The sequence below is a fragment of the Leuresthes tenuis genome, unplaced genomic scaffold (assembly GCF_036924035.1).
Source record: "Leuresthes tenuis unplaced genomic scaffold, fLeuTen1.0.hap1 SCAF_15, whole genome shotgun sequence".
Lineage (NCBI taxonomy): Eukaryota > Metazoa > Chordata > Actinopteri > Atheriniformes > Atherinopsidae > Leuresthes > Leuresthes tenuis.
The window spans coordinates 22,973,875-22,994,379 of record NW_027325369.1 but is presented as its reverse complement, the minus strand read 5'-3'; the positions used below and the strand labels follow the sequence as shown (position 1 = coordinate 22,994,379).

At 41.1% G+C, this 20,505-nt stretch overlaps 5 protein-coding genes across 6 annotated transcripts; 3 read left to right on the top strand and 2 right to left on the bottom strand.

Moving 5' to 3' along the window:
* Window positions 1–27: 27 nt before the first annotated feature.
* atxn3 (ataxin 3) lies at window positions 28–4,443 on the top strand. 2 transcript variants are annotated; one of them, XM_072365440.1, is made up of 12 exons: window positions 28–125; window positions 649–813; window positions 891–935; window positions 1,051–1,136; window positions 1,227–1,293; window positions 1,370–1,457; window positions 1,535–1,664; window positions 1,771–1,934; window positions 2,109–2,265; window positions 2,403–2,467; window positions 2,567–2,630; window positions 2,764–4,443. In XM_072365440.1, the coding sequence occupies exons 1-11, from the start codon at window positions 81–83 to the stop codon at window positions 2,617–2,619; spliced, it is 1,065 nt and encodes a 354-aa protein (XP_072221541.1). In that variant the 5' UTR covers window positions 28–80; the 3' UTR covers window positions 2,620–2,630; window positions 2,764–4,443. The 2 variants fall into 2 exon arrangements, with proteins under 2 accessions (XP_072221541.1, XP_072221540.1); XM_072365439.1 differs by having other exon boundaries at window positions 2,567–4,443.
* Window positions 4,444–5,621: 1,178 nt separating this feature from the next.
* Window positions 5,622–7,636, top strand: serpina10b (serpin peptidase inhibitor, clade A (alpha-1 antiproteinase, antitrypsin), member 10b). The gene is made up of 4 exons (XM_072365438.1): window positions 5,622–6,256; window positions 6,354–6,627; window positions 6,860–7,007; window positions 7,099–7,636. The coding sequence occupies exons 1-4, from the start codon at window positions 5,653–5,655 to the stop codon at window positions 7,288–7,290; spliced, it is 1,218 nt and encodes a 405-aa protein (XP_072221539.1). The 5' UTR covers window positions 5,622–5,652; the 3' UTR covers window positions 7,291–7,636.
* Window positions 7,637–8,579: 943 nt separating this feature from the next.
* ddx24 (DEAD (Asp-Glu-Ala-Asp) box helicase 24) lies at window positions 8,580–13,427 on the top strand. Its single transcript, XM_072364753.1, has 8 exons — window positions 8,580–9,707; window positions 9,790–10,239; window positions 10,419–10,572; window positions 10,902–11,414; window positions 12,000–12,075; window positions 12,266–12,454; window positions 12,728–12,857; window positions 12,974–13,427. Exons 1-8 carry the CDS (start codon window positions 8,864–8,866, stop codon window positions 13,246–13,248), a joined length of 2,631 nt encoding a protein of 876 aa, XP_072220854.1. The 5' UTR covers window positions 8,580–8,863; the 3' UTR covers window positions 13,249–13,427.
* On the bottom strand, window positions 11,994–15,209 carry LOC140269769 (ubiquitin thioesterase OTUB2-like). The gene is made up of 5 exons (XM_072364755.1): window positions 14,901–15,209; window positions 14,684–14,802; window positions 14,491–14,575; window positions 13,799–13,990; window positions 11,994–13,700 (listed from the first exon to the last, which is right to left on the bottom strand). Exons 1-5 carry the CDS (start codon window positions 14,979–14,981, stop codon window positions 13,494–13,496), a joined length of 684 nt encoding a protein of 227 aa, XP_072220856.1. The 5' UTR covers window positions 14,982–15,209; the 3' UTR covers window positions 11,994–13,493.
* A 1,778-nt stretch (window positions 15,210–16,987) lies between these two features.
* Window positions 16,988–19,134, bottom strand: ccdc197 (coiled-coil domain containing 197). Its single transcript, XM_072364754.1, has 9 exons — window positions 18,842–19,134; window positions 18,692–18,737; window positions 18,358–18,534; window positions 18,082–18,239; window positions 17,903–17,985; window positions 17,643–17,815; window positions 17,456–17,566; window positions 17,263–17,379; window positions 16,988–17,173 (listed from the first exon to the last, which is right to left on the bottom strand). The coding sequence occupies exons 1-9, from the start codon at window positions 19,129–19,131 to the stop codon at window positions 16,988–16,990; spliced, it is 1,341 nt and encodes a 446-aa protein (XP_072220855.1). The 5' UTR covers window positions 19,132–19,134.
* Window positions 19,135–20,505: the final 1,371 nt, after the last annotated feature.

Below are 20,505 nucleotides of genomic sequence, written 5' to 3'. Positions count from 1 at the left end.
CTTACCACGAGGGGGCGCTAGTAGATAATGTTCCATGTCTTTGTGGCGATGAATGCGGTGGGGGTAGAGGTCAGAGTTGAATGTTTGACAGAAAGCTGAATATGGATTCCATATTTCATGAGAAAGTGAGTAAAAACGTTGAGCCTAAGACATTTAACTGGAAGTATTCGTTCATGTTTACTCGGAGAGGGTTGGTACTGGTGTTGGTGATTTGTTTACCATCAATATGTGGCCGTTGCTAAGAGATTGTGGCGCTGTTTGCCAGTATTGTTATCTAAAGTGCTAAAATGCTAATTCCTTTGCTTATCATTTCATTGTGTAAAGTTTCTTTTTCAGCTTGTTGTAACTTTTCAAAGTGCCCTTTAATGTCTGTAGCCTGGTTGTTTTCTCTACACATTAATAAACGAACTGGCTTTACGTAGCGGTCTGTTGCTACAAAGCAATAATAAGACTAGTTGTGTGAGTTGTTTACGCCACTCAGTTCAGTTAGCAGTATATAACTCTAAGTACTAATGTATGACTATTGGTTTGGCGTCTTTCATCCCCTCTAGGCTCACTAATTTGTTTAAAAGTTTATGAACTTTTACTGTCACGTTGGAGAGCGGCATTTCTTCGGTTTTTCAACATAACCAATCCTTTTATTTGCAGCAAGAGGGCTCCCTTTGTGCCCAGCACTGCCTGAACAACCTTCTGCAGGGCGAATATTTTACTCCTGTGGATCTGTCCTCTATTGCCCATCAGCTTGATGAAGAGGAGAGGATGAGGATGGCGGAGGGGGGTATGGCCAGTGAGGAGTACAGGACCTTTTTACAAGTGAGTTGAGCTAGAAGGCGATTGTTGGCGGAGCATCCTGTTTATAGATGTTATTAACAAAACGACTGTGTTTATAGCAACCATCTGGGAACATGGATGACAGTGGTTTCTTTTCAATACAAGTAAGTTTCAATACAAATTATACCCCCCTCTCATTGCAGCTAAATAACAAAATAGCCACACCTATTACAAGTCTGTATTATCATTTATCTTGTCTGTCATCTGGATTTTTTTTAGGTGATAAGTAATGCTCTGCGAGTGTGGGGCTTGGAGCTAATCCTCTTCAATAGTCGGGAGTACCAGAGCCTGATGATAAATCCAATGTAGGGGTTCAGTTTCAGGACTTAATTGTGTAAGGGACTGACCTGTATTCACATTTACAGTTATCACTGACGCTTGCTTTCGTGTTTCAGAAATGAGAAAGCCTTCATTTGTAACTACAAAGAGCACTGGTTCACTATACGCAAACTCGGACAACAGGTATGAGGCACTCTGTCGCTATTTCAGAAACATAAACGGCTCGATTCACCAGCGGCACTCCATGTTTTCATTGCAGTGGTTTAACCTGAATTCCCTGTTGACTGGACCAGAACTGATATCAGACACATATTTAGCCCTCTTCCTTGCACAGCTACAACAAGAAGGTATTGTGATATAAATGCTTTTTCGCAGCGTTTTTAGACGAAGTGCAGAAAAGATTACAGAAGGCGTGTTTTTGCAGGATATTCCATATTTGTGATCCGAGGAAATCTCCCTGAGTGTGAGGCAGAGCAGATTCTTGGAATCATGCGGGTCCAACAGCAGCAGCGGCCCAGACTCATTGGAGAAGATGAGGCCCAGACAAGTGCAGGGTATGCATGTGCAGTTGGTACAGTATTGTACTTGACGTTTTGAGTTGCTTGAAACAAACTATTTTGCTGACTTGTGGCAACTGATGACGTATTTTACTGTGAGCAGTAGGCCAGCCGCCGTGGGCCAGGCAGGAATGAGTTTCGGTGTGGAGGATGAGGTCGTAGATGAAGACGAGGAGCTGAAGAAAGCCCTGGCACTCAGTAGACAGGATATAGACGTGGAAGATGAAGAGGCTGATCTTCGTAGAGCCATACAGCTCAGCATGCAAGGTAAAGGATGAGATATTCAGAGGCTTCAGACATATTCTTGTAGGTTATCAAAAGGTGGGCGCACGAAATCAACAAGTTAGCAGATTGCTGTAAACACGTTTCTTTTTTTCGTTTGTGTGAATTATTTAAGTATTTAAATATTGAGCTATAGATCTTTGTTTTTTAATTTTGTAGGTGCAGTGATGAGCAACAGGTCTTCAGAGTGTGAAATGGGAAACGTTAAATCAGGGATCCAGGCTGGAGGGAGTGTTTCTGGGAGACAAAAAGAAACCCAGAACGAGACACTCACAGCTGAGGAGCTGAGGAAGAGAAGACAAGCCTACTTTGATCGGTAGGATCAATTGACTTGTGTAAAATAGTTTAACACAACGGTGTCATTAATCCTAGAATAAAATGCATCCTCTCCTTTTTAAATGAACCGAATGAAGAAACGTGTTTTAATACTGATCCTCCCTGTTGACTGTTTAGGCAGCAACAACAAGCTCAGCAAAACATTCCCCAACAATCAGACGCACATTTAACAGGCGGCTCAGGTGAGCAAATCTGATTTACTGAAATACAGCTTATACAATAAATTCAATTTATCTAAGAATGTCCTTAAATATTGACATGAGACCATTTCTTTTTACTAGGATCAGTAAACGCTGGCTCTGAGGAGGACCAGCAACAAAAACCAAGCCAGTGAAGTTGTGAAAGGTTTGCCTTTGTTGTTTACCAGCGGCCTGGATTGGAAACCCCTCACAGGGGTTGCCTTGCTCCCTCCTCTAACCTTTTGCACATGCAAATATAAGGACAGTCAGAAGGCTGACACATGGTTTCCCCCGTTTAGTTCGCTGACAGGCCATAAAGAAGAGAACAGCGACAAAGAAAAGGCGGCACTGTGTCTAATCGGACTCAGTGAAGCACTGAGACTGGGTAAAGGGTGACCACTGGACTCAAGAGGACTCATGATGCAGTTAATCCAAGTTTGCAATTGCCTTTTTACCATGGCGCCTTCAATTTCTATTGAATACTGGGTTGTTTTTTTTATTCTTATTTTTTTTCTTTTTCTGAAACATGAAAATGGAAAGAAATAACATATAAAGGGTGTGTTTTACTTGTTTGGAGGTGAAAACACTGAAATGAGCGTTTGTTTAGTTTTTTTTTTAAATCCACATGTGACCAACTCTTAGACAATAGATGAAATCCTTATAGATGATGACAGAAGCTTCTGCCATTGTATTGGATTTGGGTTTGTGGAACACAAGTGGGATTAAAACACCCTAACCACCAGAACAGCATTACAGTTTTGAAATAATTTGATCATTTCTTGTTGCTCTGCACTGAAACACCTTGCAGCCAGCAGAGCTCAAACGAGTTTTATTTATTGCTGGCATCATTATTTTACTTGAACATCTGTGAGTGATCTCCCACTTTTTTTTTTTTTTTTTAAAGCAGCATATGTTTGACGTTAATCCATTGTTATTTCCTTTAAGTGTACGTGTAAACCTAATACATTGGATGTTTCATCCAGTTGGAACAGAGCTATTTGCTGATGCATATTTTTCATTTGTTGTCTATGTCTATGGGGAACAAAAAAGCAATCTGCACACCATGTAACCGCAGCTGATGGATCAATAACATTACTTATTTTGTCCAGCACAGTATCACTTCCAACCAAAAGTAACTTTTGTGTCCAAGCATCCTTCTTAGCAATGCTTCCATCTGTTTTTTTCCCATCACAACTTGTCATGAAACCTTTGGTGAAGTTATGAAGAAAGATTGTAGATCAGATATCTCACCTGAAAATAGCTGATCGTTTAACTCTTGCATGTTACAACCCCTGAAATACATGCTTTAATGCACTGACTAATATACGTATTTAATATTCCAACAGTGTGGTAAAGGGTACATTGGTTTGCTTTGAGGTTAAAGACCATGTAAGTCATGCATTGACTGATGATTTCCAATAATGATAGAGAAAATAATTAGGGCTTTTCATCATTTCTGTAATTAAAAGTCCAAAGAGATCGATAAAACTTCACAAACATGTTGCAGTTCATACACTTTGGAAAAGTTTGCTGTATTGCGTTTAACATATACTCTACGAGATTCTGTTTAACTGTTGAGAACATTATCAGATTTTCTTTTGGCGACCACATTGCAGCACTAACACACTTAACATTTGTTAGCAGCTACCGTGCTCTCTGGAAACAATGACATAGTGTGGTCGTATCTAAATGTCTCCACAGAAGTAGGAAAAGTCATGGAACGTTGGGATTTGCTGTGCTGGATGACTTTCAGAAAGGCATTTTGTTTGTTTTGATTAGCTTGTCTTTTTCTTTTTGAAAGGCACTCATATGAGACTTTAAAATGTTGGTAGTTTGGTTTTTAATCACAGCATTTTTTCATTTACTGCTTTCATACACTGAGTACTAATTCATTCACTTTTGTTTCATGTTGGCACAATACATTCTTTCATTTAATATATTCATTACTGTTTCAGGATTAAAGTGAAATTCACTCCTCCTAAAGTTTGTCATGGCTTATTTGTTAATGGAAGTTTGTTAGTTTTTCACCTCTGGTGAAGTATCCCTGGATGTTCTGGATATTAGTCACAAAACACAGTTTGTGTCCTGTGTAGTCAGACAGCCTGGCTTGAATGTTAAGGAAGATGATAAAGAAGAAGACTCACTGGATCTTTTCCAGTTGGTGAATATTTTACAGCCTTCTGCGGAACCGTAAACACATGAAGCTGAGGCAAGAGGGCAAAGAAGAGTCCACACATTCATTCTGAGTCGGCATACAACTCAACTGGTGCACCCTAGCACGGCACTACTTACCACCTGGTCCTCGAGAGCCGCTGTCCTGCAGGTTTGAGATGTTTCCCCACTTCAACACACCTAATTCAGATCAATGCATCATTAGCAGGCTCGTGCAATCCACTTAATTTGAATCAGGATCCCTTCACACTTTGTGTGCTTCAGTCGGTATTTAAACAACTCAAGTTAGCTTACACATTTACTGTCAATAACATTTTACATTATTTTTTTTTTAAAGGATAAGTCAGTATAGCAACTAATAAATACAGGCTCTAACTAAACTGCATAAAAAGTAAGTATTTCTACAAAACCCTCCTCTTGATTTGATGATGTCAGCCATGACATCACCGTTACCCATGAAAAGCAGGAAATGCTGGGCAGCCACCTCTGAAACAGGAGTGTGAGTCTGCATGGTGAGTCTGAACAAAGGAACAAACAAAGAAATGCTTAAACCTGAAACTAACAGAAGTCAACTTTAACATTATGCTAACACATTGAAAGTGGAAAGTGAGCATTGCAAAGGTAGATTACAGCAAACATGTAGAGGATAATATTGTGCAATGTGTAAGATGAACATGTAAGGGAACAGTGTTGAGTAAAGGGGAGTCCTCACCCACTTTGTTCCATGTGGTTAATATTTAACCATCAGAGCACACTTGCACTTTGTTTCCCCAAATAACTGATTGAAGTTTTCAGAAACCATCTAGCCCAAGCTGCAAAGTAAGTATGACAGTTAGTTAGACTTGGAAAAGTGTATCTCAGTCAAAACTAGATTTAAGTGTGTTTCGGTGGTTTCAAATATGGAAAAATAGACTTTTTTTCGAGAGATGTCATCTCTCTTTTGATTCAATTGTCTTTTTAATATCAAACTATCTTTATGTTTCAGGTTGTTTACCCAACTTTTCTGGACTCAAATCATGGTGGTTCACAGAATGAAAATGGCACCTTTTTTCATTCTAACTTACTTGTGCTTCCTCGCTCCTGTCCATCAAGCGCTACTTCCAAACGCCACCATATCCGATCTCTCCTACAAAAACATGGACTTTGCCATGAACCTTTACAGGAAAATATCAAGTTACCACGACAAGAACATCTTTTTCTCCCCTCTGAGCATCTCTACGAGTTTTGCCGCTCTCTTAATAGCTGCTGGTGGTGTGACACATGAAGAAATCCTGAAGGGTCTCAGCCTGGAGCAGCTGGGCTCAAGCGACCAGCCAGAACTTATTCCAAGACTTTTTCAACTCCTTCATGAGAACATCTCACAGAACGGATCTCTGAAAGTGGAACAAAGCATGGCCCTCTTTCTTCAACAGCAGTTTGAGGTAGAGAAGGCATTTGAAGACAAAATGAAGACATTTTTTCATGCCGACGTCAGAACTGTAGATTTTACAGACACAGAAGGAAGCATCAGTCTCATCAATGAGTACATCAAGCAGAAGACCAAAAACAGAGTTACAGAGATGATTTCTTCCCTAGATGACACGACTCAGCTCCTGCTAATCAACACTATTTTCTTCCAGGGTGAGTTGAATCATTCTGGCTCACTGACTTCTGTTTGAGAGTGTATGTTTGCCCTGTAGTGTTCACACTTAAACTAATGTTGTTATCCTCACCACAGGAGTCTGGCAGATACCTTTTGATTCCAATTTCACTAAAAATGCACCATTTCACATTGACAACTACAATATTGTAGAAGTGCCCATGATGTTTAAAGAGGACAAATTCTACACAATGGAAGATATTCCTCTTGGAGCCAGAGTGCTGAAGCTGCCATACAAGGACGGTGTTTCCATGCTTATCCTGCTACCCAATAAAGGCATGGACTACACTGTAATTGATGAAGAGATCACTGCTGAGAAGTTCCTGAGCTGGATTAAAGAGCTGAGAAAAATGTAGGTTTGGTGAAATTTATGTGGAAGAAAATGTCATTTTAAGCCTAACTGTATTATCTGTTTTTCTACGACTCTTAGAATGTTTTAGCTATCTTCATAAAAATTTAGAGTATTTTCTGTGGCAAGGATCTATGAAAGGCATCCAGATGCAAAAAGTCCGAATAATTGTTAGAAGCATATCAGGTCTACAAGATATCAGTTGTTGTTAGCTTGTGTCAATTCTTGTTCACAGCAAACTGGAAGTCCACATGCCAAAATTCAAGATGGTGCGGGCCTATTCCCTGCACAATATTCTACCAGATATGGGCATGACTAGTCTTTTCAGTAATTCAGCCAATCTGACAAAGCTCAGTAAGGACAAAAATCTCAAAGTGTCGGAGGTTAGTTTTCCAGTTCACCACATTGTAGCAACATTCATGTATATGCCTAACTGTCCAGCTGAAGACTTTCATCTCCACTGTAAAATCACAGGTGCTGCACAAGGCTGTGATCGAGGTGGATGAGACTGGGACTACTGCATCAGCTGCAACAACAATTGGCATCATTCCATATTCTCTGCCGAGGATGTTCGTTATCAACAGGCCATTCTTCTTCTTCATATACCACGAGGACACAAACTCTCTGCTGTTCATGGGCAGGGTCATTGACCCCACCAAAAACTAGTCATCACCACTGTTACTGTTTGAGCTCTGAAGTAGGGCTCGCACATGATATTGTGTTTATTTAGGCAAGGCCAGTGTGGTGTATTATTTTTCAATCTCAGACTAGTTTGCAATTGTCAGTTTGTCCTGTAAAAGTCTACCTGGAACTGGTCAATGTTAACAAGACATATTAGTGTTTCTTTTGGATTTGATTAGTGCTTGTTCTAACTCTAAATTGAAGATAACTTCTACAGTAGAACAATGTTGGATTTATGCATAAGACAAACATGGTAATGTATCCACTTTCCAAAGCATGAATAACTGTTGTAATGGCATTTGTCAAATAAACACACCAGTATGACCTTTCAGTAAGCCACTTCTTTTTTTTTTTTTTTTAAGAGTATCGAAGTTGTAACTAATGACTCAAAAGTTAAGAAATCATATATCACCGCCTCCATGGCGAACAGTAACCTCTTAGTTTTCAGGCTCCTAAAACTCTCCATATGTTTATCCCTCCTGAGCAGGATACTTTTTTTTTTTTTTTAATTCTTGTCGGGTACAAATGGATCACTTTATCTCAAATCTTTTGGAAAGGACTGCTAACTATTCATTAACCTGGTATTTACCACACCAACTGCGACAGTTGCAAAATCCCTTATCGCTGACTTATTCACAGCATGCCGATGCCTTGTGAAGTATTGTTATAAGTTTCTACAGACTATAGTGGTAGCAGAAGTATTTATTTCTCCTACTTAAGTAGAACAAAAAAGCACCACACAGTGAAATCACTCCTTCAACAAAAAGTTCTACATTTAAAGCATATTAGTAAAAGTATGCAAGCTAGAAAATCGGTAAAATTGTGCCCGTCAACATGTGTTAGTTAGATCTTGGAAAAAAAATTTTCCTTTTCACGCTAACTTCTCAGATTATGACAAATCTTGAAAAAACATCCAACCAAACTATATCTACTAAACAATTTGTCCTTTGTATATATCGAAAATAACAGACTTTTTAAATGTATTTGGTCACAAAATAATAGATTTATTTTTTTAGAAAAACAATTAACAGGATAAAACCAAATGATCACCTGAACTCACATTGACACATTTGTATAACAGACCCTGAAGGAGTCTTTTATTAGAATAATTTTTTTAATTGTTCGCGGTGTTTCGTCTCTTTAATTTATGTTCATCGTCAACACGACTCGTGACATATTTTCAACTTTACTCACCACAGGTAATATAACCGTTATATTCGACCTCACTGTGTTCGTTGTTGGAACAAATAAAGTTTTTCAAACCACGTGATCGACACTGTCATGGCTGCGCCCTCGTGTAGTAATGCGTGGTTGTCACCAAAAGTAACCGTGTTTTGATACGTGAAGAAACCGCATCAAATTAAGGTAAAGCGGGTTTTCATTGCTCGTGCTGTTGTTGATACTCTGTCCTTAATATCTGACACTGTACTTCTTATAATTAGAACTTCGTTATTAGCTACAAACGTTATATAGTAGGACGCATACGTGTCTGCGCAATCGGCATTCATTCACCATTCGGCCATCATTTTTAACCTCTATTCGAGCCAGTTGTAGGAAAATGAAGACGCAAAAGATGAAACCTAAGAACAAGCGCGTCTCCTCTGGGCTGAAGCGATCAGTCAAACGGAGCATCCATATGAAAGGAAAGTGGAAAACTGTGGAGCTCGATCCCAGTGTGTTCTCCGAGGAGGGCTTGGAGGGTCTGGTGTGTTTCGAAGAGCTGACGAATTACCGTCTGATAGACACGGCGAAGGCTGCGGCCAAAGCAGCTAAACAACTAAAGAGGGAGAAGGAAAAGGCCAAGAAAAGAAAGGTCAGCGAGTCCGAGGAGGCTGGAGAGAAGGGAGAGGACACAACTCAACCGGCCAAGAAGAAAGCAAAAAAGAAGAAGAAAAATAAGAAAGTGGCAGCAAAGGAATCAGTCGAATCACACGATGATGGTAAAGAAGACGTGACACAGGAGGATAAAGCTGCCAGTGAGGCGGGAGGAGAGAATAAGGTGGCAGACGAAGATACTCTTAAAGAATCACTTGATGTCTCTGTACAAAGCACTCAGTCAAGTAAAGCCAAGATGAAAGACAAGAAGAAGAAATCAAGGCAGCTGACAGACGAGGGCGAAGTTGCAGAGGAACAGCCGAACCTGGAATCTTCATCAGAAAAGTCCAGTCAGGGTAAATTATCAAAAAAAAACAAAAAGCAGACAAAGAATTGGACAAACGCAGCGCGTTCTGGTCCTGATGACAAAAATTCTGATGTGAGTGCGTGGAAGGACCTGTTTGTCCCCTCCCCTGTGCTGAAGGCACTGAGCAGCCTTGGATTCGGTTCACCTTCACCAATTCAAGCCCTGGCCTTGCCTCCAGCCATCAGAGATCATATGGATATACTGGGAGCGGCTGAGACTGGTAAGATTAAATTGCCTTTCATTTGTAAGTTGGTCAACTTTTTATGGTCTTAAGTGAGGTTCTTGTGTTGGTGTGATTGCAGGAAGCGGGAAGACATTAGCTTTTGGTATTCCCATGATCAACGCCATCCTGGAGTGGAAGAATGGCTCAGAAAAAACTGTTGCTGGCAACACTGGAGCAGCCTCAAATGTTGAGAGTTTATATTTACCGTCTGTGGAAGAGCCCACACTGTCAGGAAACGCAACCACAGCGGAAGCGGACCAGGATGGAAACTTGGAGGCTTCTGAGGAAGAAGATGAAGGTGCAAAAGATGAGATTCTGGGACACTCTGATGAGGATGAGGATGAAACTGAGGGTAAAGATCAGAATGAGCAGTTTGGATGTGTTCGAGTAATTGAAAACGTACAGTTTGATTTTGAAGAAAATACTGCTGGTGGCCGGATTCAGCCTCTTCTTGGACTGGTGCTTACTCCCACCAGGGAGCTGGCTGTTCAGGTCAAACACCACATTGATGCTGTCGCAACCTTCACCGGTGAGTTGTTATTATTATCGTTTACAGGGAAACTGTATAGATATGATTATTATAGTGTTTTCAAAGAATTTCTGTTGAGCTCAGTCTGTGCTGAGATCCCTCATGGGGAGAACAAAACAGCCAGACAGGAGCACATGTGAGGAGCAGAAACAGCAATGCACAACTCTTCTGTGTCTCAGATATCAAAACAGCGATAGTGGTGGGTGGAATGTCTCAGGAGAAGCAAAGGAAGATGCTAAAGCGCAGGCCAGAGATCGTTATTGCCACTCCAGGGCGTTTGTGGGACTTAATAAAGGAGCAGCATCCTCATCTGCTCAACCTCAGGCAGCTCAAGTAAGTCTAAATTCCCTACTTCATTTTTGAGTAACCACATTTTGCTAAAAACATTTTTCGGTACTTAAAGGGTGGATGGATGTTTTCTGCATTGATAGCATGCCATGCATTTATGTTTGCAAAAGGCTTTCCTAACTAACTTACATGTAAAAACTAAAAGGAAACTAGAGGTGGTGACTTTAAGAATTTAGCTAAAAGACCATATATTGATTTCTAAAATGCAGATGAGAAGGATGGATTTTTGTACCAGACGGACCTTTCGGGGAGGCTCGTTTGCTGGGTTTCTGTGGTATGTTTCCTTTAATGCTCACGGTTTTGTTGTGCTACAGGTGTCTGGTCATTGATGAAGCCGATCGCATGGTAGAAAGAGGTCACTTTGCAGAGCTGGACAGTCTGCTGGAGATGCTGAACACCACACACTTTAATCCCACAAGGCAGACATTCGTGTTCTCTGCCACTCTGACGATGGCTCACAGTCTGCCCACCCGCGTCCTTCAGAAGAAGAGGAAGGATCTGGACAAGAGGAGCAAACTGGAAGTTCTGATGGAGAGGGTGGGGATTAAGTCAAAGCCCAAAATCATTGACCTCACCAGGAAGGAGGCAACGGTGGAGACACTGACTGAGACTCAAATCCACTGTCAGAAGGATGAAAAAGACTTCTTCCTCTATTACTTCCTGCTCCAGTATCCTGGGCGCACCATGGTGTTTGCCAACAGCATTGACTGCATCAAGAGACTGAACTCTCTGCTGGTTATCTTAGACCGTACTCCGCTGCCTCTACACGCCAACATGCACCAGAAACAGCGTCTGAAAAACCTGGAAAGGTTTGCTGAGATGGAGAGGTGAGTCATGCACACTCCAAGTTTGAATTTTGGTTTGGATTTTAGCCATTAACGGTGTTCCTGGGACAGAATATAGATGCCAGTGTGCCTACAAAGACATAGATTACATTTCCCATGTGCAGTCTTGCCAAATATTCCTAATATATAACAGAGTATGCAACCACAGAGGTTTGGAGAATCAACCTCAATAGCTGCGACGATTTCTCTCTCTTCTGAGGAAATATCTCAAGCGTTTTGTCGTCATGTCTGTAAACACTCTGGGATTCTTCTTCTCAAAGAAATCTGGACTCACCAGGTGGAAACTGTTTTTAAAAGCGCTTCCTCCTGGCTTTTATTAAACCTCTAAAAACTGTTCTGTAAATAAAAAAAGGTTTTCATACGAATAATAATCTTTTAACGCCCTCCTATGGCTTTGAAGTATCTCTACACCTTTTGAGAATGACTTGGTAACTCTTTAGAGTTTCAGACATACGACTGCAATCTTTGAACAAACGACACAAAAACGCATCAAGTTTTGAAAATTGTGTATTTATCAAACATTGACCATTACCATTGATCCCCTGCTGTCATTATTGTCCCTTACAGTTGTGTTCTTCTGACTACTGATGTAGCAGCAAGAGGCCTGGACATCCCCAATGTTCAGCATGTAATTCACTACCAGGTAAACCCTTCTCTTTGACTGCAAGGCAGTTTCTCACAAGTCACAGTTAGAATACACAACAGAATTACAATTAGTTTTTACTGCAGCAGTGTAATAGACGCTGTCTTGTCATTCTGCTACATTCCATGACAGCCTTACTGCACTCAATGCCTGATGCGAGTACATGAGAATATTCCTCTGTGTACACCAGGTACCCAGAACATCAGAGACTTACGTCCATCGGAGCGGAAGAACAGCAAGAGCCACTAGAGAGGGTCTCAGTTTGCTACTAGTAGGTCCAGATGACATGATGAACTTCAAAAAGATTTTCAAGACTCTTGGAAAGGACGAGGAGCTTCCCATGTTCCCTATAGAGACGAAATGCATGGAGGCTATCAAGGTGAGTTCGTCAGCATCGGGTTCCGTCCATGCAGCCGCCTTTTTAGATGAGCAAAAAACCAACAGATCTTCAAAAAGAGTCAATCTGCACAGACCCCTTGTTTAAATGCTCAACTTTACAGTAAAAATAAACATGTTAAACATCATGAGGGCCCTGGCTTTTCCCAGTGAGACCCAGCGCTTTCATACATGTCATCATTTCTAATACGGTCTGTAATCCTATTCTTATGTAACAAAGAGTTTTTATCTGATAGTTTGCTGCTGTACTCCACAGGAGCGAGTAAACCTGGCCAGGAAGATAGAAAAGATTGAGTACTACAACAGCAGAGAAAAGCAACATGATTCTTGGTTCAGAAAAGCTGCAGAGGCCCTGGAGGTGGACCTAGATGATGACCTTCTACTGGGTACGACTAACGTATACATCGTGATTAGAAGAACAATGGAATTGCAGTCAGTTAAAATGTATTTGGAAAAAAAATTGGACTGCTGAGAAGACGGCTCAAGTTATTTGTGTCAACAGGTGGTGGAAAAGAGGAGGATGCTGACAGAAAGCAGCAGAAGATGGTGAAGGGGATGAAAAAGCATTTGAAGCAGTTGATCTCTCAGCCCATCTTCAAGGATGTGATAAAGACCAAGTACCCCACACAACTGGGGAAACTGCCCATGATGCCTCGCTCAGGGAAGGAGAGTGCCCTGATCAGGGTTTCAATACAAAAGGAGAAACAGAAGTTAAAGAAAACTGTTGTGCCAGAGCGAAAAAAACAGAAGCAGAGGAAAGAAAAGCAGCAACAGTGACATTTTAATGAAAGTGTGACTTGAACGTGGCCATTTTTGGCAGGATTTTTATACTTGTTAAAGAAAAAAAGTCAGTTAATGGAAATACTTAATGCACACTGTGCAGTTGCATTTCTGCATGTTCTTGATTCGCTGTATAAGGCAAGATTTTATAAAAATCATACGAATCTTAAACCCAAGTGGGATTTATTCAACCAAAGAGTGTCCTTATCCCTGAGAGGAGCCGAGTCCTGGTGGAGCACAGGTCAATGTTGAGGTCGTACGTAGAGAATGTTGTAATGTGACGTTTGGTAGAGGAGGTGCAGAGCTGGTTCAGCGCCCTCTGGAATGATGTGGTGAGCCAGGAGCTGCTCATCGCTCTCCATGGAGACGATGTGGATGCCAACATCCAGGGCCTGCGTCAGGGCCAGGATGTCCACATGATCGCACTCCATCGCCATAGCCTCCACTTCCTGAGTGAAGCGAGGATAAAACTTTGTCTTTTTTTCTATTGTGAACAACATAAAGATTTAAGATGATCACTAGATGGCAGCAACACATTGTTACTGACCTGATGGCAGTAGACGCGTAGATCAGGGGCCTCCACAAAGTTGCAGAAGAAGTCCGCGTGGTTTTGCAGGTGTGCCGAGGTGAGCAGCCGGAGGTACTGCACCACGCTGTCGGAGACCATCTGCTCGTTGAAGAGCCTGTATAGTGTGTGTTCCTGCTCATCAGCCTGGCACTGCTCCACAACATTTACGACCTTCAGGGAGAGAGAAACAGTGAGATTTGTCTGACATTTTGGTTGTGGAGCGTTTCGGTGCCATAAAGTTTACGAGATGCCACAGCCGGTCCAACTGGTTTTCATCTGATGTGCCAGATCATGGACAAGTTCCAATTTCAGTTTGCTTTCCTCACAATATGCTTTGAGCGAAGTCAGCCTGTAGCTGACTCAAGTGACAAACCTCACAACCTGAACCCAATGAATAAACTCCTAACCCAACGAAAACAACTGGTGGTTATTATTTTAACCACCTCTCTGCTTAAAATACCTTTGTGTGTGTTTGGGGGGATTTAAGTGCCACTCTTGGGTGTGGGGCCCAAATTGTTAATAAATTCCCAGATTAGTTTGAATTTTTGTAATGACATGTCTTCAAATGCGTTTCTTCTGAGGGAGGAGGTGCGACATTATGGCCTCAGTGAAATGCCAGCTGTCTTCCATTTAGTTAATGCTGTGAATGCAAAATGAAGCGCTTCATTTACTGTATGCTGGAGGTGGCTGAAGGAACTCTGATCAAATCCCGCAGAGGCCAAAACCTTGCCGCTCTGGAGGATCTTGTCCTTGAATCTGACATTGAAGCAAAAAGACAAACCGTCTAACGTTCTTATTGTGCTTCAAATGTTATTCAGTCAACATCGTTCAAATTTGAGTGAGGCGATGATGCTGATATCTGACCTCTGCAGAGCCCTGGCATTGTGAAAGGCTGACTCCAAGTAGGCGAAGCAGAAAGCTCTGTAGAAGCAGTTCCCATCGCCGCGTACTTTCCTCACGGCGGAGAATTGCCTGCTTAAATCCTAACAAAGGACAGCATGTTATGGTTATTATTATCAGCCGAGCTAAATGGGTTAAGCGGGATGACCGTGGCCACCTGCAGTGTGTCTGAACTGCCTACTTTGAGTTTGGCACTCGGCGTTTCCGCAGGGAACAACGAGGAGATGTCCTCTCTCCTTGAAACGAGACAGCCGGCCTCCATCAGTCGAAAGACAAAAGGCTCCAATCCGAGAGGGTGAAATGCAGCTTTACGGGCTCACAGGCCGCGTGACGTACGTTCATATTTCAGCAACATCGGCGCAACGAAGAAGAAGAAAAATACGAAACAGTCTGGCAAAATGTGCGTCAGATGTTTCAAAAAATGCAATGTTTTAGTTCCACTTTGTGAAAACCGGATGTTTGCGGAACACCACGTGCGTGGTTTTGTTAAAGGGACAGTACGCGGTTTGTAATGCTGACGTCATACCGTTTAAATTAGGAGGAGGAGGGGTATCAGTGACAGGTGTAATGTACATATTAAATAGTTATGTACAATTAGAAATGATTTATGATCAATTCTAGTATTTTTTTAAATAAAGCTATTGGAATTGCATTGGATTGATGCATCTCCCATGGCAGAGGGGCTGCCCACACACGAAGCCCAGTTAGATAACATCAGGGCTGATATTTGGGGCCCACTTGGGATACCGAGCTTGGCTAATGTTGTCCTCAGTCCTCAAGGAGGCCCTGAATGTCTTTACCTTGATAAGTTTAGGATGCCATAGATGGGCCCCACATTTGGTGTCATTATTAACTTCCTTGTACATAACTGTCAGTTGTTTTTTTAGATCAAGCCATATATTATCCTGTCATTACGAGAACACAAGCATTGATTTCTAAGGGATCACAAGGTGATTATGGTAAACTGACACTAAGTGGTTCCCATGTTAGCACCTACGTTTATCATTTACAATCGTGACAGTTGGGGGGGATCTATAGCTTTAAGACGAGGCCAGAAGATGTCATTTTGAGTTACAGACAGTAGCATCTGTGAGCTATCACAGCAAAATTGTGTTTGTGAGCTCAAAATAATATTATGTTTTTAAAAATTCAAGCGTGGCCTCTTTTGTCTTCCATATTGGACAGCAGGGAGACTTCAGCAATACGTTTTTGGAAGCCCTCCTTTACCTTGAGCTGAGAAACATTAAGTGGAACTATAAACTACGATATTTATAGAATTTAATTACATTCAAAACTATAACGTGTCATTTGTTTTATGGGCACAACACGTCAAGCCTTTGGAACTACACTTCCACAATGTGGCAAAAACATTAGGAAATCTAGGGGTTTCACTAAGGACTCAGCAGCTGACAAACCAGATTAATAGTTAATTTTAGGAACACAAATTACTCAGAAATACCCCTTACGTGGGTATGGCTTAACTTGCTTATGCTGTAAGCCACACTTCAGCATGGTGTGTAATTATCATCTACTGTGTGAAGCGATAAGAAAACTGTCTGACAACGTGCCAGCAGCAGCTTCGACAGGGTCAAAGCTGAGAGTTATTGCTGTTAGTCTGTGGTGTCTTGTGTAATTTCACAATTGTAATAGATGCATTACAGAAGAAACAAAAATGTAAGGTTTTGCAACATTTTCCTATGTGTAATATGTTGGTTTTACAGCAGAAAGTCACATTCTCTCATCTTCATGGTATTTGCTGTACTCACTTCTGCATTATGAAAACATTTATGGGTTACAACATTTGCTGCTTAACTAATTCTGTTCAGGGGTTCATCATTAGGTGATGGTTGGTCAGCAACAATCTATCGTGGCCCATATCATATAAAGTGTTACCTGCATTTTAAATGACAATATTTAAGTTGCTCATTCCTAGAATCCAAGGAAACTGCATGCACACCATTGCATACTTTGAGTATATGAGTACCTCCCTTCTGAGAGCGTCACTTGAGTATCAACATTTTATTTTGAAATTGAACAATGAATGTATTCAACTGACATTTCCAAAGTTCTGATGCCCTGAGAAATTTGAATACATTATTAGTTTTCAGTTAATTTTGTATACATTACATGGTATTTTTATAACTTGATGCTTATCCAATTGTGATCAAACGATCAAAAAAATGTATCTAACAAAACAACCTTCACACAACCGTCTCCTACAACACGGCAACAAGAGGTAACGCTGTGAAAAGTACAGAATCAACACCATCAGTTAAATGTTTCACTCTTTTTACTGACTTTACTTGAACTTTTAATGTGAGTTTTGCTCCCAATGCTTTTCATCGATCCCCTCCATCTTTTGTCTGTGACAGCTGCTCTACTTGTCAATGCAGAGCCGGACTCCATCAGCCTCCTCGCTCTCCTCTCTGTGTCTGCCTTGTCCAGAATGTACTCCTGAAATAATTGGATAATAATGAAATTGCTCAGTGAAGCAGTGCCTATAATATGAATTCCAATAATCAGCTCAGCCCTGGGGCAACTACCTTCACCATGTCCATCATTGTCAGAGTGCTCATGCTCTCCAGCGGCCCATATGCTGGAAGGTAACACTGCTGTGCCAGGTTGTTGATGGCCATAAGCAATCTTCCCTCCTCTTCAACCTGAGAGACAAGGATACACATGGCAGACTTTCTATCCAAGACCGACATAATCAAACTCCTAAAGTTTACAACATACCTTCTTTCTGGTTACACCTTGCTCCATCAGTAAGCTACTTTCTGCCTGCTTATTCTTCTCTTTGAGGGTTTCTAACTCACTCTGCAGATCAGATAGTTCTTTGTGGGCCATCTGTGTATAAAAAGCATCATTCAGGCACTGTGACAGGAGAAATATTGCATGAAACATACCATAGAGTATCTCTGACCAGTTTTTTAATGCTGTGCTCTTGCTTCATGCTCTGCAGTTGGCGCTGGCCTTGCTCCACCTCCACCTCCATCTGCCCCAGACGTTGCAGCAGCTCCTGATGGGTGACAGACAGGGTCTCGTAGCGACGAATGATAGGCATAACCACAGACTCATACCCATTATCACGGTAAACTGGAAAAGATTGAGAAGTTTGTTCCGTCTTACTGTAGGTGTGTTTTTAACTGAATAGCACGAACAGAATAAGCTCCTCTAACTTACGGCCGGGGAGATGATCTAGTGTTTTCATCAAGTAGTCCTCAAAGATTTTGTGTTTTGCCACCCTCTCGTTTAAAACTTGCTTTCTGCAAGATTGAAACGTGGTCAAACCGACGTTTTTAAAAATGGGGATTTAATGAGAAACATATTCATATTAAAGTGCTGGTTTCAAATGGGCTCACCTGGCTCGAAGTTTATTCAGCTTCTCCGTCAAATCGTCTATCTCTCTCTGTTTCAAAATGTTCTGCTCACGTGTAGCTTCACACTTCTTCAGCGCTCCACGTCGCTTCACTTCATTTTCAGCTACAAACTTCTCAAACTTCATCACTTTCTCTTTATTCTGGACGGAAAGGGACAAACGTGTTAGGACAGTGTCACATGGATGTTATGTCAAGTGTCAGTGAAAGACAACCACGCTCATCCTTGTATGCAAGTACATTTAGGAGCTCTCATCTTACCTGTTGTTGCTTTTCTTCCAACTCTGACCTTCTATGAGCCAGAGCCTCCATACAGCTCTTAAAGTCGTGACGCTTGAGTGCAAGTTGTGCGTCCACCTCGTTCAGTTCTGCCTGTTTCCTAACAACCAGGGACTTTTGCAAAGTATTCACTCCAGCCTCTAGCGCTCTGCTCGAAGTCTTCGAATGAAAAACAATTTTTTATTTATATAAAACTACTTAAGGCACAGTTCACACGTGATTTACAACACAAACTTTTTATTTCGTTCATTTTTATTCATCATGAATGCACAAGTTGCCAGCATATATTCATTCTTCTTCTGTTTTTTACTCTTACCTCCGTTACAGCAGGGATCTGAATGCCACTTCCTTCTTTTCTCTGTCTGAATAGCAAACTGATTGTCAGAGACAGTCTAATTCACTCAAGACATGTATTTATTTCACATTTATTATATCACTGTAGCTTACAGCTAAAGCACAGGCCTACCTGGTGTCCTCCGACTGTGTTACGAAAATGTTTTGTATTCTTTTTTCCACTTTGAGTTTTGGGTTGCTGTTCAAGATAGGAAGGGATGAAGGCGTCATGTTTCTTGGTGGTAGATGCATCGTCCAGTAGCTGAGATGAGTAATCACGTCCTTCAGTTGTTCCCCGCTTGAACGATCAGAGAGACGATCGAGGGTCTTTTCCGGATGTTCTCCTGGATTTTGTGTAGCTGTTGCTTGGTAACCGCAAGAGACACAACTGAGAATGCGCCAAGATCGTTTGCATGTTGCCATGGTAACTACTAGTTCTCTCAGACGTCGGGTAGCAGCAGAAAACGAAGACCGCTCACTCCGTCCTAATTCTCGCGAACCTTTAACCAAAATGTGAACACCTACACATATAAGTAGGCAATGGACCTGCTGACAGATGCGTCCAGAAAATGGTCCATTAACAGTCTAATCAGAGCTGGTAGGAGAAGTTCTGCTGCTCTGCGGACTTCGTCCTGAGGTCCCAACACAACACATGACAAAACACACATTTAAACTGGAATTTCACAAGAAAACAGACTTTACAAAAAAAAATTCAGGTGACAAAACAAAGCAGAAAATGGAGTGTTTTTAAAAGAAAATGATAATGAAACAGAAAACACGTCATGTCACAAAACACACATTCTGTTTTATTATGAATTTAATGCATTTTTGTTGTGTTTTTGGTTATGTTTTTTTGATTTGACACGTTGTTGAGTCACCACAGTACCACTATACTAAGTAAGTAAGCCAAGTAAGGTAGTGTAGTAGTGGCACTTCTTTCTTTCTTTTCAAAGGTAAGAAGTTGTCCTTCAGTTAATATCTGTTGATCTTTTTTCATCTTAAAGCCACAAAGTCCTCACTTACAACTAATAGCACATATTTATCCTTTTAATAACCTTAAGGTGCAGGCAGATAGACTACTCTGACCATCTTAAAATTAGTTTTTTCTTTTAAGTTGTTTAACTATTATTCTTGATGGCAGGATATGTTTTATTGTTTTTCTTCCCTTAATGAGCATTATGAGAGTTTGATTGTTGAGCTACCATTCTTTGTCTTCTTTTATTACAATATTTTTCTTTTTCAGCTTAGTTTTTTGGCTTGGGCTGCAGTATAGTGGTGCAATGCCATCTTACAACAAGAAGGTTTATCGAGTAAATCTCGACTGGGGCCTTTCTGCATGGAGTGTGCATGTTCTCATTGTAGCCACATTGGTTCCCTCCCAAAGTCCATCCAAAGATGATCACAGTGTTAACAAGTATCTGGAAAGGACTGGTGACCATGCACTGACGACAATGGTAGAACCAGCTACCTTTTCTGAGACCATTCCTGCACCTTGATTTATTAAAATGTGTATATTGAACACAAATCGTCCATCTCTAAAGTTCTTAGTGTCTATACAGGACGTTTCACATCTCTACATCAAACATACATGCAACCTAAGATAAAAGAATAGCCACAGATCGTAATCAGTTCTGGCAGCCTTTCATTCAGTTCAGTCATGCTTCTACTACTATGAATGTCAGCCCATTGCTAGTTTTTTGTTGTCTTAACAGGAAGAGCCACTGTTGGTCATAAAAAAATAATAGCTGCTCTTTTCCTGTTATGCAAAAACTTGTTTCAGGATTCTTTGGTATGTTA

Excerpts from the sequence above, each read along its gene's own strand:
- atxn3 (XM_072365440.1), top strand. The coding sequence starts at position 81 with ATGTTTGACAGAAAGCTGAATATGGATTCCATATTTCATGAGAAA. Across the intron at positions 1,458-1,534 it reads TGCACAGCTACAACAAGAAG|GATATTCCATATTTGTGATC; the intron begins GTATTGTGATAT and ends GTGTTTTTGCAG. Across the intron at positions 2,468-2,566 it reads ACATTTAACAGGCGGCTCAG|GATCAGTAAACGCTGGCTCT; the intron begins GTGAGCAAATCT and ends TCTTTTTACTAG.
- serpina10b (XM_072365438.1), top strand. The coding sequence starts at position 5,653 with ATGGTGGTTCACAGAATGAAAATGGCACCTTTTTTCATTCTAACTTAC. Across the intron at positions 6,628-6,859 it reads ATTAAAGAGCTGAGAAAAAT|CAAACTGGAAGTCCACATGC; the intron begins GTAGGTTTGGTG and ends TCTTGTTCACAG. Across the intron at positions 7,008-7,098 it reads AAAATCTCAAAGTGTCGGAG|GTGCTGCACAAGGCTGTGAT; the intron begins GTTAGTTTTCCA and ends GTAAAATCACAG.
- ddx24 (XM_072364753.1), top strand. The coding sequence starts at position 8,864 with ATGAAGACGCAAAAGATGAAACCTAAGAACAAGCGCGTCTCCTCTGGG. Across the intron at positions 10,240-10,418 it reads TGCTGTCGCAACCTTCACCG|ATATCAAAACAGCGATAGTG; the intron begins GTGAGTTGTTAT and ends TCTGTGTCTCAG. Across the intron at positions 10,573-10,901 it reads CTCAACCTCAGGCAGCTCAA|GTGTCTGGTCATTGATGAAG; the intron begins GTAAGTCTAAAT and ends GTTGTGCTACAG.
- LOC140269769 (XM_072364755.1), bottom strand. The coding sequence starts at position 14,981 with ATGGAGGCCGGCTGTCTCGTTTCAAGGAGAGAGGACATCTCCTCGTTG. Across the intron at positions 14,803-14,900 it reads CGCCGAGTGCCAAACTCAAA|GATTTAAGCAGGCAATTCTC; the intron begins GTAGGCAGTTCA and ends GTCCTTTGTTAG. Across the intron at positions 14,576-14,683 it reads AATGCCAGGGCTCTGCAGAG|ATTCAAGGACAAGATCCTCC; the intron begins GTCAGATATCAG and ends CTTCAATGTCAG.
- ccdc197 (XM_072364754.1), bottom strand. The coding sequence starts at position 19,131 with ATGGCAACATGCAAACGATCTTGGCGCATTCTCAGTTGTGTCTCTTGC. Across the intron at positions 18,240-18,357 it reads TGGAAGAAAAGCAACAACAG|AATAAAGAGAAAGTGATGAA; the intron begins GTAAGATGAGAG and ends CTTTCCGTCCAG. Across the intron at positions 17,986-18,081 it reads CTGAATAAACTTCGAGCCAG|AAAGCAAGTTTTAAACGAGA; the intron begins GTGAGCCCATTT and ends TCAATCTTGCAG.